The 17,671-nt window shown below is 39.0% G+C and overlaps 1 protein-coding gene across 2 annotated transcripts in view; it reads left to right on the forward strand.

Annotated features, from left to right (window-relative positions):
* Positions 1–6,329: 6,329 nt before the first annotated feature.
* LOC139708890 (protein O-GlcNAcase-like) overlaps positions 6,330–17,671 on the forward strand; it is a 39,034-nt gene continuing 27,692 nt past the window's right edge. For both annotated transcript variants that reach the window (XM_071620852.1, XM_071620853.1), the window contains exons 1-4: positions 6,330–6,748; positions 12,074–12,223; positions 12,893–13,023; positions 16,568–16,736. In XM_071620852.1, the coding sequence (XP_071476953.1) occupies positions 6,712–6,748; positions 12,074–12,223; positions 12,893–13,023; positions 16,568–16,736 (487 nt within the window). In that variant the 5' untranslated portion in view covers positions 6,330–6,711. The remainder of the gene's footprint in view (positions 6,749–12,073; positions 12,224–12,892; positions 13,024–16,567; positions 16,737–17,671) is intronic.

The raw sequence follows: 17,671 nt of genomic DNA on the forward strand, positions 1-17,671 counted from the left end.
CAGTATAACAAGGCCTTTGTTTTTGCACTGATGACCTTTTTTTCTTTTTTTTTGCCTGTCAGCTGAAGAAACACCAGTGGCACCAGAAGTTGCACTGAAGGCCTTTTTTTTTTTTTTTTTTTTTTTTTGGGGGGGGGGGGGGGGCTTTTTAGCTGATGAAAATTAGAAGTGCCCCCCCCCCCTTTTGAAAACGTAGCACCGGCTATGAATATCGTCAATCAATGCAGCACTATCATATTACTGTAAAAGTGGATATTTTCGCGTGACTAATTTTTTGCGCTTGGCTGGGTTAGAAGAGTTTCGTGTGTTTTTAATTCTGCGGAATCGAGACATGACGCACAGGAACATACGACAAGCAAAAATATTCGCGTGCTTTTATTTTCGCGCTAGTTTCTGGTTGTGCGAAATGCGCGAAAATTTCCACTTTTACAGTAGTTTATAACTGTGTCAGACACAGAAAACAATCATTAAATACACATAATTATAAATTTACCTATAAATTTACTATTATTACTAGTCCTACATTACACAGACCAAGCAATTTTGAGATAAAATGAATGGGGGGGGGGGGGGGCACATCAGTGTTCAAACCCGAGGTGTCCCGCCTTTTTCTCCTTTTTCGCCACCTTTTTCTCTGGCTTCAACAACGTTCTCTCTGGACTCCCCATATAGAAACTGTTCTCCATGTTCTTCACGATACCGAATATCTCTGAGAAGAACTGTCTTCAATCTGTCCACCACATTGGCTGAAGTAATTCCTGCTGGTTTTACCACAGCAAAGAGTCCATTCAGACGGGCAAGACTGGACGTCAGAGACCCTTGACTCATCTTTCACACTTTCGGTATCCTCGTCTAGCTAGCCGATATCCGATACACTTACATTTCATTTCGCAATAGCAGAATCAGTCCCACCAGTCAGTGCGACGGGAAATTCGGCAACATTGTCATTGCACGTGCACCATGCCATGATGATAGACATGATCATGATGAACGACCCGGGCATCCGGCCGGGGGTCGCGGGTCACGACTATGGCATCATGGCATGCACGCAGGGGAATCGAAATTTCAAACTGTGAAACTCGGATTTGTAACCTCGTCTTGAGTCAAGCTGAGTTGTGATGTCCACGTATGAGGAATCAGCAGCAGCGAGGAGCCCAGATAGTATGATTAAGGAACTTACAGGCAGGCGCAACTAGGCAAAAATAGCAGCCTCACAGGCCAGTCACGTTCCAAATCCCCTTGTTTTGAACCGAACGGGCGGGATCAACGGGGATTACCCGTTCACTTTGGAGCGCAGCATGCATAACAGTGAACAGCGCCACCAAAGCCCACAGAAAACGCGGTTATACTAGTACTAGGGGGTACATTTTTTTGGATCAAAAAATTATCCTCTAGTGACTGGTTAATAGCTTCACGTGTTTATAGATATTTCATCTACTAGTATACAAATATATTTTGCATTGAGGGTTTCTTGTTAAAACTATGGGCAGAGGTGACTCCAAAGGAACTATTCACTGAGGGGCGCAGCCCTGAAGTGAATACACTGTAGTTCTTTTGGAGGCACCGAGGCCTATAGTTTGAACAAGAAACTCGAAATTAGGCAAAGTATATTTGTTTTATATTTTGGATCAAAAATTTAAACAAAGGAAGGGGGAAATGCAAAATGAGAAGTCGTATGGTGGATGCGATGTTGTGAAGTGTAGCAGCGCGCGATGTCAGAACTACTTGTGATGTTTGTAAACAAAAGTTACATTTATTTTGACAAGCGCTACGCGCGGTGCGAAGCAATGCGTAATGTCAGAATTGTTTTTATGACGTCACAATCGTGTTGTTAGAAATTGATACATTTCACAGAGTGACCGTACGAGCAGTGCGCAATGTCAGAATTGCTTTGTGATGTCACAATTGTTTGTTAAAAAATGTTACATAAAACAGAGTGACGTATCCGGGCAATTACCCCCAGAGGGCAATTACCCCCCCCCCCCCCCCCCCCGGCTAATACTGGTTAACGGTAAGGTTAGAATAAGATTAGGGTTAGGATTAGGATTAGGGCCAGGGGAAGGGTCCGGGGTAATTGCCCAGGGGGTAATTGCCCTAGACCCAATAAGTGTTTATGTCAGAATGTTGGCATGTTTGACACTCTATGAAGTACTATGAGTACTATTTGCAAAATGACGTCACTTCTATGACAACATTATTTTTTTTTTTTTTTTTGCAAATAGTATACTACATGTACATACATGTATTTGCAAAATGACATTACAAATAAAGCAATTCCAAAATTGTGCGCAGCTTTGTACAGTCACTTTGTGAAATGTAACAATTTCTAACAAAACAATTGTGACATCACAAAGCAATTCTGACATCGTGCACTGCGTCGTACTGTCACTTTGTGAAAATAATGTAACAATAAATTTAACAAAACAATTGTGACATCACAAAGCAATTCTGACATCGCGCACTGCCTCGCACGGTCCCTTTGTGATATGTAACAACTTCTAACCAGGTATAAGATGTGACGCCACAAAGCAATTTTGACATTGCGCACTGCTTCGTACCGTCAATCTGTGAAATGTAGCAATTTCTAACAAATAGGTCTATTGTGACATGCATCATCAAGCAATTCTGACATGGTGCGCTGGTGTCCGTCTTGTGGGATGACCCCGATATTTCATAGGAACAGGAGCAATTGTCATGAAACCACCCCGACAAGGTTAATGCAACCGGGCAAAATACCATATAGACGGTTTCACTGGTTCTTGAGCGTTAAAGGACAAGTTCACCTTCATAAACATAAGGATTGAGAGAATGCAACAATATTAGTAGAACACATCAGTGAAAGTTTGAGGAAAATTGGACAATCGATGCAAAAGTTATGAATTTTTAAAATTTTTGTGTTGGAACCGCTGGATGAGGAGACTACTACAGCTTGTGAGTCATATGCGTACAACAGTATAAAGAAAATGTAAAAGAAAATTCAACATATTTTCACTTTTTCGCATAATAAAAGAGCTCTTGACTTGCCTCTTTCTAGAGGTAGGGGGAATAATATTACCCATAACATTTGTCGGTAACGAGTCAGGGGAATGTGTACTTTTTTCAAAAGATGGCATTTTGTGAAATTATCTTTATATTTTCCTTATATTGTTGTACGCATGTGACATCTAAGTTATTCATACACTGCAGTAGTCTTCTCATCCAGCGGTTACTGCACAAAAACTTCAAAAATTCATAACTTTTGAACGGATTGTCTGATTTTCCTCAAACTTTCAATGATGTGTTCTACTAATATTGCTACATTCTCTCAATCCTTATGTTTATGAAGGTGAACTTGTCCTTTAACTACCAGTATACAAAATACTTTGCTGTGAGAGTTTCAGTGGTATGGGCAGCTAGAGGTGACTCCACACAGGGATACCAACCTCTGATCCCTGCTCCAAACTAACAACATCGCATCCACCACATGACTTCTTGCCTCGCATTTTTCCCCATTTTCCCTTCTTTTGTTTAATTTTTTGATCCAAAATATAAAACAAGCAAAAAGTTTTGCCTAATTTCGGGTTGCTGGTTAAAACTACAGGCCTTGGTGCCTCCAAAATAAATATTCACTTCGGGGTTGCGCCCCTCAGTGAATAATTAGTTTGGAGCAGGGATCAGAGGTTGGTATTCCTGTGTGGAGTCACTTCTAGCTGCCCATACCACTGAAACTCTCACAGCAAAGTATTTTGTATACTAGTAGTTAACGCTCAAGAACCAGTGAAACCGTCTATATGGTATTTTGCCCGGTTGCATTAACCTTGTCGGGGTGGTTTCATGACAATTGCTCCTGTTCCTATGAAATATCGGGGTCGGCACAAGACGGACACCCAAGAGTCATACAGCCCACGAGTCATGCAGCCCACGAGTTCGACACTAGGCAAATAAATTAGCCCATGAGTTCGACACTATAGGTAAAAACAGCCCACGAGTTCGACACTATATAGGTAAAAACAGCCCACGAGTTCGACAGATATACAACAAGGGGTTTAAATGAATGCGTCGGTCTCGTAGGCTTTGTTTGCTTAGTGTCGATCTCATGGGCTGTATGACTCGTGGGAGTGTATAACTCGTGGGCTGTATGACTTGTGGGGTGTATAACTCGTGGGCTGTATGACTCGCGGGGTGTATAACTCGTGGGCTGTATGACTCGCGGGCGTTGGTCTCGTGACTTGTACCCGAAATATCTAGGCAATAAGCCAAACATAAATTCTACCCACAACACATTGAACATGTTGAAAGATCGCTTCCACCTCCCTGCTAAAACCCTATCACACTCAGTAAACCCTCTCGGGCCTTGCCACGGAGAAAATATGACCAGGGAGCAAATCGTCGCGGGAGCAAATGACGCGTGGCGTCGGGGTATATGTAAAATGATTACTAGTATTGCAGAGTAACGAGTGGTATTGTATCTTTTAAGATATTCTATTATGTTATAATTTAGTTGTAAAGCGTATAAGATTATTTTCAAGTCTGAAATGCGCTATATAAAAACTTGCATCATCATTATCAAAATCAACTGACTGCAGAGGCTTAGAGTCTGCGTTGAGTTAACATCCATGGGTATCCGTTGGTAACATCGAACACAACCGGCCTCCAAAAAAAAAAAAAAAGTTTGGGATTATGAATTGGACTCCCCCCAAAATTTAAGATTATAAAGATATTGGTCACCGCAGGACACTGGGCTCTGTAAAGAAAAGGTATAGGACTAAGGCCCAGCAAATTAATCCGATCGACCGAACTTTACTATAGTTCAATATACCATGGGGAAACTGGCTGATAAAGGGCCCTACGAGGCTGATTATCTTTTACGCACCTTCACATAGTTTACTTTATTACCAGATCTATAAATGGAAATAACATGTACTGCTTATAGCTGTGCGTGTATATATAGTCGAGCAGGTCTCTCTGCTGTCACAAAATTTCTGGGAGTAGTGACTTCGCTCCAGTAACAGCGAAAGTGTCTGGTGGAGGAAACTGTGAAAATTCTTGTGAGAAACGCGTGTATATAGTTCTTCTGTTTATGTTTTATTCATTTCATCATCAAACATCCCCATCATTAGAATACATAATTATATTACAAATCATGTGTTCAAATCACCATCGCTGCCTGATGATCCGTCTCAATACTGTCAGCGTCAGTATCTGGGCTACTCAAGTCGACGTTTCATATTCGCAACAAAGAATATGTTCACTGCTGAGCTTTTCTGTAAATTTTTAATGCTTCCTACGAGATATGACTTTGGGTTCCTTTTTTTCCCTCCTTTATAAGGTGGATGATTAACCATCCCCGGACTCGCACACAGGAATGTATAGGCGTTATACACCACATGGGGTCCGTTTCATGAAGGAGTCATCACAAAAACAAAACAAAAAATAAATAAATAAATAAAATAAATCTCAGAAGATCGCCATCCAACTTTTGAGACATTTCTGGTTTTTGTAAAAATCAAACAAAATAATGAAAAGAGAAAAACAGAAAAGAAAGACAAGTTACCGAACCATTTGAATAAATGGACAATCCAACTCCATATATGCTCCGTTTGTTAGATGATATACTGTAACATTTGATAAGTTTATAAATAACACCCAATTCCTACAAGATATTGACAGTTGAACCTTCTGTATAATTAATGCTTTGTTTATTTACCATGTGATATGTTGACCTTGCTGATACTGACATTATGTGTGCACCTTCTGTATTATTGTAAATAATTGTTTGTTTACCTGTTGGCTTATATCCAATAAAAAGTTTTAAAAAATAAATCTCAGAATGACCAAAGTCGCTCGTAACTAGCTACAATGTATATATATATGAGACCTTCAACTTTCAAATCCATTTCTCATAAGTGTGTCTTATGAGAGAAAAGTATCTCCAAAAACGGACCCAACTACAATGTACCCTGCTCCTGGGAGGTGTTACCACGACCTCCCCTATGGTTCATCCATTCTAGCGGAGTACAGGTACTGTACATCGCATTGTAATCTTCAGTATGCTAGTTCCATCCAGTTCTGTGATGTTCGGCAGTGCGCAAAATTTGCCGAGCCTTCCTGCACACAACACAAATGCCTAACGAAGATTGCACACAACGCACGATCGAGCCGTTCTTCGAATGCAACGCTAATGGTGTCTCTCTACGTGGCTGCGTATCACTGAACTTACACACAAAACGGGTTGTGATCTGCATGCGCAGTAAAATTCGTACTACGTATCTATACGTACAACCTGTGTGTACGGCATGTATTGTAGCGACATATCATAGCCAGTGTAGTGTAAACAGCGAATTTGACTGCATGCTCATGGAATCTCGGACGGTGATGATACTGCCAGTGAAATCGGAAAACATGTCCTGAACGATTTCAAGCTACACAAATTCTAGCTGGTCAGATGTTAACATCAAATTTTCTGAGCTTACCAAAGTAACCCATGATTTGTAGGTGTACCTAAATGCTTCAGAGTAACTAGCACAAGAATACAACACCATACAGATTCTAGTGAATTTCGCAAGCCAATAAGAATGGACTCCTTGATTTGACAGCGATACTAGTAGGCTGTTGTGGAGGTGTAGAAACGAGACTGAACGTTTGAGTGCTGTTTTGCAAAACATTTCGTTCAACATCCAGACGAGCACGAGACAAGAGTGACGAGGTCAGATTTGTCCACGTCCTCGGACAATGTTCTCAGCAGACTTTTTATGCGGCGTAGTGGAGGGTAAGTGGAATGAGTGTGAGAGGATCAAAGGAGCAGCGGCATGCTAACAATGAAACAATTCATTGTCAATTGAATTTATACCACCATGTTTAGATTAGGACTATCCGGGTGGAGTGTTAGGACATGGACAGTGACTAATATGTCAGTGGCCACCTGTCCTGTCGTAATGTCTAATGACAGTGGTAATGATAATGTGACCAGACCAAATATGCCTTTGTGGAATAAAGTGGGGTTTTATACTGTAAAAGGTTTATTGGATCTAACAACAGTTAGCTCTAGAAATATGGCTATTTATTAAACGTTAGCTAGTTTAGAGGGCTCATATTTACACACACAGGTCAGTCCGGGAAATCCGCTCATGAGGGGGGCTCCTTATTCTGCTCATCTTTTTTTCATGACATACAGTAGGCCCTATTGGCAGTGTCTTCAACTCTATGAGGTAAAGAGGAATTTGCCTCAAGACTTGACAACATAAGGATGTAGCCCAACCAAACTCACTTGGGAACTTGTAAACTGTACAGTCTGTAATTCGAGGTTGGTTTTATCGCAAAAATCACTGCAATGAACAACAAAAGTTGAACTATCATTGTGTCTTCAGCACTAGCCTACTACATGTAGAAATTCTACATTATTTAGACTTGTGCCCCCCCCCCCCCATATGTAAACCTTAGTTGTAGCTCATTCTACTCGCAAAACAAAAATGTATCAACAAAATACCCTGTATTCGTTGTATCTAAATACAAACATTTTGAGTCTTGTAAATGCTAAGAATCTTGATTCAGATGCTTCAGTTTTTGTGTTGAGTGGTCCGTCATGATGTAAGTATCCGATTCTATTATGCTTGTATTTATGCATTAGTATCACATTGTGCAAAATGTGTGAAAACACTCACACCACAAAAATTGTCCACTTGTTTAATAAAGAAATAGCTCTGAAGATTGACGGGCAAACAGAAGGACATGTACATGTAGAACAGAATCATTTGAATGATGGCAATGTCTTCATGGTGTGAATATCTCACAACAGCTGCAAAGGTCACATGTTTGTGAGGTTCTTTATGTAGTAATACATAATAGATACTAGGTGTTTTATAAGGTTGTGATGCATGTTGGCTAAACTCACCAGTACTGCCAGGAATGTTGTTTCTGTACACTCAAAATATGTACATGTTCAAACAGTTGTAATGTTAAACAATTTTCAGCAGTCTTATTTTGGCTCATATACAAAAATCAATGAGAAGCGCAGTACTAGAGATACAATTAGTCACAATTTTCAAGGAGCTTCTTCGAATGCTGTCATGCATGTGTCTTCATAATGTACCACATTGTGTGCATATGAATTACTGCATAGTAACGGACAAAAAACATCAACTACTGATACTGTACCTGTCAGGATTATGTGCAGGTGGCTGGAGTTATTTTTGTACAAAAACTACAAGATTCGAAGTACATGTACCTTTTGAGAATGTAGTCTCTGTTATTAAAGGGGTTAAGAAAATCCTATTTGCACCCCAAACAAACACATTCCAGTCATGCTATGCAAGGTGTGCATGCAATAAACACCCTGGCACAAAACAGAAAATAAGAGGACTTCCTGGTATTACAGCTCAATCATGTAAGGAAATAAACCATTGATGCAATCAAACATAGCTGTAAGTCAGAAAATCACAAGTCAGGTATCAGCCAAGAGAATTGAGTATTCAGATACTTATGTTTGATTTTCTCTTTTGTAATATGTTTGATCTCAACTTTTATTTAACAGGGCCCAAATTGCAGAGCAATTTGTGCCGCTTCAGTTATTTCAAACAGATGTTGTGCTGTATGAAGAGTTGATTTCGTTGTGATGACAGCAAGTACACAAATGTAGAAATGTTGTTTGTTCACAAACGAAGTGCTTGTTCGTGCAAAAAGACAAGCTATGAGAAGTTAATGAATTGTGCAATGCACAGTCTCAGGGTTCGAGAAAAATAGCAGAGGAATCCACAGAAAATTGAGGCTGTATGATATCAGCAAACAGAGGAATCTGAACCTCTGCAGTATTACACGCAAGCTGTATCATCATGCAAGGCAATAGGGAAGTGAATATGGCAACTCTGAATAGTAGCCAATGCTTTTGCTATCATGATTAAATTTTCCTCCTAATTATTTCATAGACCTGCCTCAGAAATAGCCTTTGCATCCAGTTACGGGGAAAACATACATGTACTTGCACTATCTATGCAATAGCAAGGGAGGTGTACACACTGTGCTTAATGTTTACTGATGTTGTGTGTGGGAATATTGAATGATCAAAGGGCATTCCAAGACCACACTTGACAAGTTAAAAAATAACATTATGTTTTGGCACAGGTGAACAGTCCCATATCATATGAAAACACTGCATACTATAAAGGCATTTTCATCTCTTGAAAGTAGCTGTTATGGTGCTTGCAAAATACCTGGGGTATGCAGAAATTATGCTTATGAATGCTTGTACTTCCCTGTCTATGTACATATACTTTACTAGAAAAACTTTAAAAAGAAAAAAAAATAATGTTGATGCACTGAAAGGAGACTACATGTACATGTATCTGGCTTGGATGCATACGCTCATGACTAGTCAGATGTAGTACACACATACTGTGACAATAATCTGTGCACAGTATGCAAAGTGTAACGAGTGTGCTAACAGTGCATTTCAAGTTGTGGTGTAGACTGCCTGGTACTTGGTAAGGAGGGTCAGTAGTGTCACACTTTGATTCTCCAATTTCCCCCTAGCTGCTGTTACCCCAGACACTAGGCTGCGTGTAGTGGAATCTGCAAATGATCAGCAGTCAACTCTGCTCTGAGTCATGCCTAAGACAAGAATATCACGTGTCGAGTGATAGCATATCGACAAGCTTCCGATTTCAGAATGAACCTGAATATGTTTGTGAATTTTGCAAGTACATCTGTGTGTATGTGTGTGTACCAGTGTGTATTTGTGTCTGTGATGTGTGTGTGCTATACATGTATCAATGTACATTGTATGTGTATATGTATACATACGTGTATGTACATACTTGTAGTATGTACATACCTACATAAACCTTGTAAACTATATGTGTTCACTGTGCCCATATGGCAGTTTTCAAAGAAACCAGTATGCAGATTGTCTTTCATATAGATGTGTTAGGTTTGATAGACATTTGAGTGGAATGTGCAATTTTGTAAGTGTATCTGCAAAATTTGTATAATATTTTTGCCTGGGGTTAAGCTCACACAGTAACAATCTATTTTGTGTGAGTGTATTATATCCTGATTGTGCTTCAGGTTCCCTAAATTAATATTGAACATTATGGTCATAAACAACAACAGAATTAGTTTGTAGAAATTGTAGGCATACTGTAGTCAGTAATGTAGTAATTTAGGTGGTGACATCAATGATAATGACGATGATAGTGATATGAGATGATGATAGGTGATTGCTATAATATGTTTGTTTTTATTATAGCTAACTATATCATGATCAATATCATAATAGTAATTATCATCATTACTATTATTACTCTTATCATCATTTGAATAATAATGATAATGATAATGATGATGATGATAATAATACTGATACTACTACTACTAATAATAATCATCATCATCATCATCATTATTATTATTATCAACACCATCATTTCAAGCTCACCTTGCTCATCCAGTGTTTCCCTTTTTCCCTGGACACATACACTCAGTGTCATTGTCTACTGTAGGCTTCTCTTACCTTGGTACAATGTACATTTCCCGTGGTGCAGTTGGCCACTTCAACTTGATTGCATTCAGGGCACTTTCTGCAGAATATTGTAATACATTGTGTAGGTGTGATCTCTGTACTAGTGCAGTTGCATGAGAATAACAACAAATTGCTCAATATTTCCATGAAATCTCACTTTAATTATCCTCTTGATCCCTTTAGCAAGATACCTTGCCCAAGGATAATGATTTGGTCTTCTTTTTCCAGGGTAGCCTCTTCAGTGTTGACACTGTTCTATCAAGAGGGCCCTGCCATTTTCATTACCCTAGCATTGCCAGGTACCCATTTTTATACCTGGGTTGAGAGGGACATATAATGTGGGTAAAAACCTCTTGTCCAAGGATGGAAGCTCTGGACTGAATTCGAACCCGGGTTGTCTGATTGAAAGTCAGGAGTTTTATCCATTGTGCCACAGTGCTCCCAGGATGATCAGCACTCTAGGCACAAATGCTGTGACAGTACTGATAGTGGGAATTTATAGTGCCATTCTTGAAAACCAGTTGGAGAGAAAACACTGGCTAAAAATATTTTTTCTGATAAAGCCTCTCATGATGTACAAACCAAATTATCTGTCTCAGTTTTAAAGAAATCTTCAGATAGAAAATAGTGAAGAAGATACATGTATGACCATCATGATGTGCTTCAGTGCATTGTACATGTTCATTGTACTGTAAAATGCCATACTGGTTGTGCGCTTCAATAGGAATATGATTATCAAAGGAAAATTATATCTAGTATTTTGCTTTGTAAGTGTGTTTTGTTTTGTTTTGGAGGATACATAATGAATGTATTGATGGTGATGGCATTGTATAAAGTTATTTGTATGAGCAGATTCATGCATGGATTTATAAACATGTAAGATATTCTTGCAATATTAGTACTGTGTTATAATGGGTACTATGCAAGTGTTATCACAATCATGTGACCAAAATCAGCTACCTTGTAGATTGTTCTGTAGGGGCTACATTAAATTAACTCTATACAAAATGTAGATGACGTATTGACATTCAAATGCCATGTTGTGTGATGTGTGATGGACTTTTCTTCACTCACTTTTTATTGATCTTTTAGTTAATACTAGATATTGCTAATATTTAGTTCATCTCTTTGGGTGAGTGGTACAGTTGTAAGTTTTATTAAAAGGTACTGTAATCAGAAATACTTGACATACCAAAGTTGATATGTGTTGCATACAAGTAGATATCTTTTTTGAGAATTTTTGTATTTATGACTTACAAATGTATTTGAAGAACATTTTGAAGAACAGTTCTATAATGATGCATCGTAAAATCCAGGGCTTTCTTGAACAATTGTGATGCAGATTCACTTGTAACATAAGGATTATATATTGTACATTTGCTCAGAAGAATGGAAAAACCACATTGTATTCAAACTGTGGGTGCCACATACATGTACATTGAAGGTACAACTGTAGAAGGTGTACAGTGCCTTGACCTCTGTATAAAGGCTGTGGATGCACATGTAAATATTGCCACTTCCATTGACTTAATTTATTTTTATTTTTTTTTATTCGGTGTGTGTCTGTGTTTGGTCACACAGGCTTCTATGGGAGACCATGGACTCCAGAGCAGAGGAAGGACCTTTTTTGCCTTATGAACCGTCTAGGTCTCAACATGTACATGTACGCCCCCAAGGATGACTGCAAGCACAGGGCCTACTGGAGGGACCTCTATTCCGTTGAAGAAGCAGGTGATTGAAAATGCGATCTGTTCACAATTTCGTTGTTCTTTTGGTGTTATGTAGTAGCCTACTTTATGTATGCAGAACAGCCACTGTTTTTTTTTTTTTTTTAATAGGCCAGGTCAAAGTTATATTTTGTGACATAATGACACACCGAGTTGTAACAAACAGTGTCATGGACAGTGCCTGAATGTGTTCTCTATGTTGCAGTGAAAGAATATTCTAAACTTTTAAGGGAGCCTATAACAAAAATGCATGTTGGATTATGTAAGTAGGTGGTATCAAGATTTACAACTGTTTTCTTTTTTGGATTGTTTAAAATTTGAGGTCATTTGAAACATTGCTGACCGCAAACTGGTCTATTGATGAGAAGGCCTTTGTGCATCTAGGGATCTGCTTAAACCCCAAACATGCAAGAGATAAATATACGCCATGGAGAATTTGTGCCTCGATGGATTCCCTGTAATGAAATAAGACCACTATATAATGGAATGTAAGGGGGAATTATAAATTAATAGATGATTTGACAATTATGGTCACTTTGAATATATTCCCTGGCATGGCATGTAGACATTTTGATGTGTTAGAATAGAAGCTCAACATTGCAATACTGTATCTCCCTCCCCTTCACTCAATGATTAGTCTCCATTTCAGCATTGTGTTTTTGACTCTCCACAGAACAACTCACCAGCCTAATCACAGCAGCTAAGGAGCAGGGTGTTCTCTTCGTCTACGCCCTTTCACCGGGCCTCGACATCACTTTCTCCAATCCCAAAGAGGTCACAAGTCTCAAGAGGAAGTTGGAGCAGGTACAAAGTGCATGCATGAAAGTTTAGATACCATACTTCTGAAACTCTGTTGGGTAAATGTCTAGACAGTCATTACACCTTTTCTTATTGTTTCTGATCAGTCTTGAAAGTGATTTTGTTCTTTTTTTAAAGTGAAGTGCAATTAGGCATGACTCACTCTGTCATGCCAACAGGATATGCACTTTCTTCTCTTTTTTTTAATGGTTGTGGATTGTGATGATACAATTATATGTCAAGAGGCTACTAGCCATTTAGAGTTTCTGTGAAAGGACAAACATGATTGTAGAAAGCTTGTAGATTTTTTCTGGAAGCAAGAGAGTTCAGATCATATTACCTATAGCAAATTAGCTATTGAAAGTAAAAGACTGAGCATGAGTTGCATATGAATTTCTGATGTGAAGTTTTAATCAATTCTGACATGAATTCAATGGTAACACTCAAGCATTTGATGTGTGTCAAACAGGACATGTATTGATTTCTCTCTTTTTTTTTAATTAACAGAAAGAAAATTTACTTTTTTTTAAACCTTATATGAAAAACTTTTATTCTTAAGCTTGTTTATTCCTCCTGTTGGACAAATGATTAAAAAAGAATAATTATTTTTCCAGAAACATTAAGTATTGAATGAAAAATTGGATATTAATTTGCAAATCAAACATCTGTGCTATGCAGATGGACATGTCATTGCAGAATGTCCTTACACCTTACAGTATCTTGTGTGTGAGGTACAATATATGCACTGCCAAATACAGTATGCTTGATTGATCCAAGTTTGTTTATTTGACCTGGATAGATAGAATTGCCAAGGAGCTGTCTAGTGTTGAATTGTTCAAATTGTTCATGTAGCTACTTCAAATATTTGCAAGATGCTCTATCCAGCTGCAGCAAACAAAAGGGGAAAAAAACAGAGAGAGAGAGAGAGAGAGACAGACAGACAGACAGACAGATAAACAGACAGACAGAAAGAGAGGAAAAACTCCCTTCCAAAACTGCACAGACAGCCACATATGTGTGATAGCTGTGTGTGCTGTATCAGTCTAATTATTACTGATATTCCGTCCACATATTTTCTTATCTGTTGTCCAGAAATACATACTTATATGTATTTAATTAACCATATTGTTAACGTAACTCACCTTGAAATCATCACTTTAAGTGTGCAATTACTCTGTACTGGTAATTGCTGTAAAATTGTGACCTCAGGGAGATTGTATGGCTTCTTAACCAAAGCATGATTGTCTGCCCAAGTCCTTTCTTTCTTTCTTTCTTTCTTTTTTTGTATGGCTTTGTGATATCTTTACTATCCTTTATTTCCCCCCCCCCCCTCTCTTTCTGTATGATGAGCATTTAGAGGTTAAAATCATTCAATCTTTTGGTTCTGTCTGGTACTGTGTGGGAAGCATAATTGCTCTAATTGCATGTTTTTGTTTCTCCATGTAAGCCTGTACATTTCTATCTGAATTAAATATTCCATAAAGGGTCAGAGATAATACATATTTCACACAATTTATGTGTATGGCCGTGAAAACAGTCATGATTAGTAACATAACTATGTCATATGATTCTTGAATGATACCTGTCTACCATATTGTTAAACAAATAGTGTTTTACAACATACAACACTTGCAGTTTGTCACATGGCATATCTTTTGAATTCTATAGGATTTTGCCTGTCACACGCATGTTAAAGGCAAATCATAGTTCTCATACCTGCAGAAACTGTCAAATTTTACTCTGGAATGGAGACGTGATGTGTAAAAAATGTGTTAAATAACACTGATATCACAGTTCCAGTTAGGTATCGACTGAAATGCAAATTACCATCTAAATTGGTTCGCCAAAAGTACTGCAATCTCAGAGTGTACTCAATCTTGATAGCTACATGAAGTTTTATATTCAGTTTCATCAATTACAATTTGTCGGGCCAGCTAGCTGTATCCATCACTCGAGAGTGAATTGTATGCGGCAGCCTATAATAGCTGCATGCGATTCAATACTACTGCTAGGGCATGATTCGATCATCGCATACAAGTCGTGTTCTACATACCCACTACTGAATCTGGAGGATGTGTCAGGAATAAAAATGTGGTACACCGACTTCATTTCACGCGTTTAATCTCATAATACAAAAACAACTCATTACTTAGCAGAGTATGTCAGCCAGACAAGTTTCATGGTAGAGCCTTTCAATATATTGCAAGCAAATTTGAAATGTTGGAAGATGAATTTTGAGCCCTTCTGAGAACGATGTTTTAGCTTGAAGGTCACAAGATAAATGATAGGATGCTAGAGGGAATGGTATGGCACCATCTCGGAGGAGGTGTTCTGTTCATGCCACACCAAATAGATTCCATGCTGTAGGCCATGATGCATTTGTTTGAGAAGTTATACTTCAAGTATACATGAACGAAAAGTGAGATTTTAGTTATGCAACCCCTACATGTTTGATATCATCAGGTTCAGATATATGCAGTATACTTGTCAGGGACCATATTGATAAGAAATTCCATCTGATATTTGTCAGATTGAAAGAAAAGTTGTCATCAATTACCAGGAAAATGCCAGTAACCGTACACCGTTTGTACAAGAGATATTTCTGTGTTAACATTGGGCACAGTCAGACTTGCAAAAGATCGAGAAGTTGCAGTTCGCAAAGTCTTTGCGATCTTTTGTCATCCTGTCACACTGGCAGCCAAACTTCTCAATCTTTTGACTGAGAAGTTTTGGTCATTAGTGTGCATGCGCAAGGATGAAGAAAGAGTGTACCATCTGTTTATGATCTAATGGCTGGTGATTGTGATGTAACTATGAACACCTGTACAACACAATAGCCGTGTGCTTCGGAGGTACTGTCCGCAAACAGGTGATGGATTGGTCACATGGCAAAGATCACGAAGTTTCGCTTTATAGCGGTCACACTAATTTGGCGGGAGAGAGGAAATATCCCTAGGTTTAGTGGGAAGTTTTGCAAGAAAGTTCGCAGGAGGTTTCGCGGGAAGTTTGCGGTCACACTGCAAAATTTCAAGAATGTAAACACACCATCTTAAACTTCTCAATCTTTTGCCAGTCTGACCGCGCCTATTGCGACTTAGTCTTTTAGCAGTCAACAAGAAATAGGAAAGGGCACAACAAGTCAAAAACTGTTTATAGCTGATAATGGACACATTAACACAAGTAACCAGTTCATCATTCATTCAGTTTCAGTTTATCATTTATAAATTCATTTGACAGCTTTCTATGAAATAGTGCACTGAGCCGCCAGAGCCATTTCCTGATATACTCCATTCATACCCAGGTTATGTGGAAATGCTTTGTAACAAGCTTATTAATTTCCCGCTTCTGTTTGACCATAACAAATATTATCTTATTGAATCTTTATTGCATGATTTAGATGTTGCTTGGTTGGACAGACCATGGGCAAAGCTCACTGTGCAACGTGTGTGCAACATTTCTCTTGAATTGTTCTCCTTTTTTTTGAACACATAATTAAGATATCTGCAATCTTCTTTTTCCCCTCATTCTCAACTGCCTTCCGTCTCTGCAGGTCAGCCAGTTTGGCTGCGAGGCCTTTGCTCTCCTCTTCGATGACATTGACACGGAGATGAGCGTTGCCGACACAGAAGTCTTTCAATCCTTTGCCCACGCTCAGGTTTCTGTCACAAACGAGGCATTCCAGTACCTAGGCCAGCCAAGATTCCTCTTCTGTCCAACAGGTGAATGTCTATGATCCAGGTGGGCCGGAAGCCTGCTGGCCCTGAAGTCTGCTGGCCCTTCGGCCCAGTGGTTTTTTATAGCGTGCTGACATGGTTTGAGCATTGCTAACATTTGTATTAGCCTTTATAGTACTGATGCCATTTAGGCCAGCATTCTAATTTTTATTTTGTTCATGATGTATGAGTGAGTGCCTGAGTGTTTGTGCTTGTGCGAGTCATTTCAGCAAGAATACCAGAAGTAGTACTTCCAGCTAATAATGTGTATTCATCTCTTCTAGGGTGTGTTCAAGTGCTCTCCTAAAGCAAACTGAACCGTAGCGTACCCATGCCAGAGGAGCGCTTGAGCTCTCCTAATGTGTACCGTACCCAAATGTACCGAGCCAAAAATGGACCACTTCCCGATGTGCTCTAAAAGGGTACCAAAAGCGTACTGAAAGTTCGCATGTGAAGGATGCACGTATCATGCGCATACGTCACAATGCAAAGAATTCATTCTCTTTGTGTGGGACATCTGTAAGTGGTTTAAGCGCGCAAGGTGAATGACCCTCTTGCTACAAAATGGGTGACCCCCTCTAAAAATAACTTGTGAGGTACACTTTCTCAACAGAGTGCTGGAATGCTCCAAATCTGGCACACTTCAGTAAGGTGCGCTTTGGTTCAGTTTGCTTTGGTTTGCTTAAGAGCACTTGAACGCACCCATAGGCAGCTATACATGATGGATTCAAGGTATTGAGAACAACCTGACCCCAACAATTGGTTTGCATGTCTTTGTTTCATTTCGGGGACAGTTCAGTTTTCATTAAAGTGATATGTTTTATCAATAGAGTAAGAAGTGGGTGTTGTATAAAAATCTTCTTTATCATTGTTCTGCTTTTGGAGCATTTTTGTGTTTCCTCTGTCTCATCTTTCTCTTTCTCTACCAAGGCTTTGGAATG

Source organism: Diadema antillarum, unplaced genomic scaffold (assembly GCF_040938485.1).
Source record: "Diadema antillarum isolate AM-2024a unplaced genomic scaffold, OU_Dant_1.0 seq00001384_RagTag, whole genome shotgun sequence".
Taxonomy (NCBI): Eukaryota; Metazoa; Echinodermata; class Echinoidea; order Diadematoida; family Diadematidae; genus Diadema; species Diadema antillarum.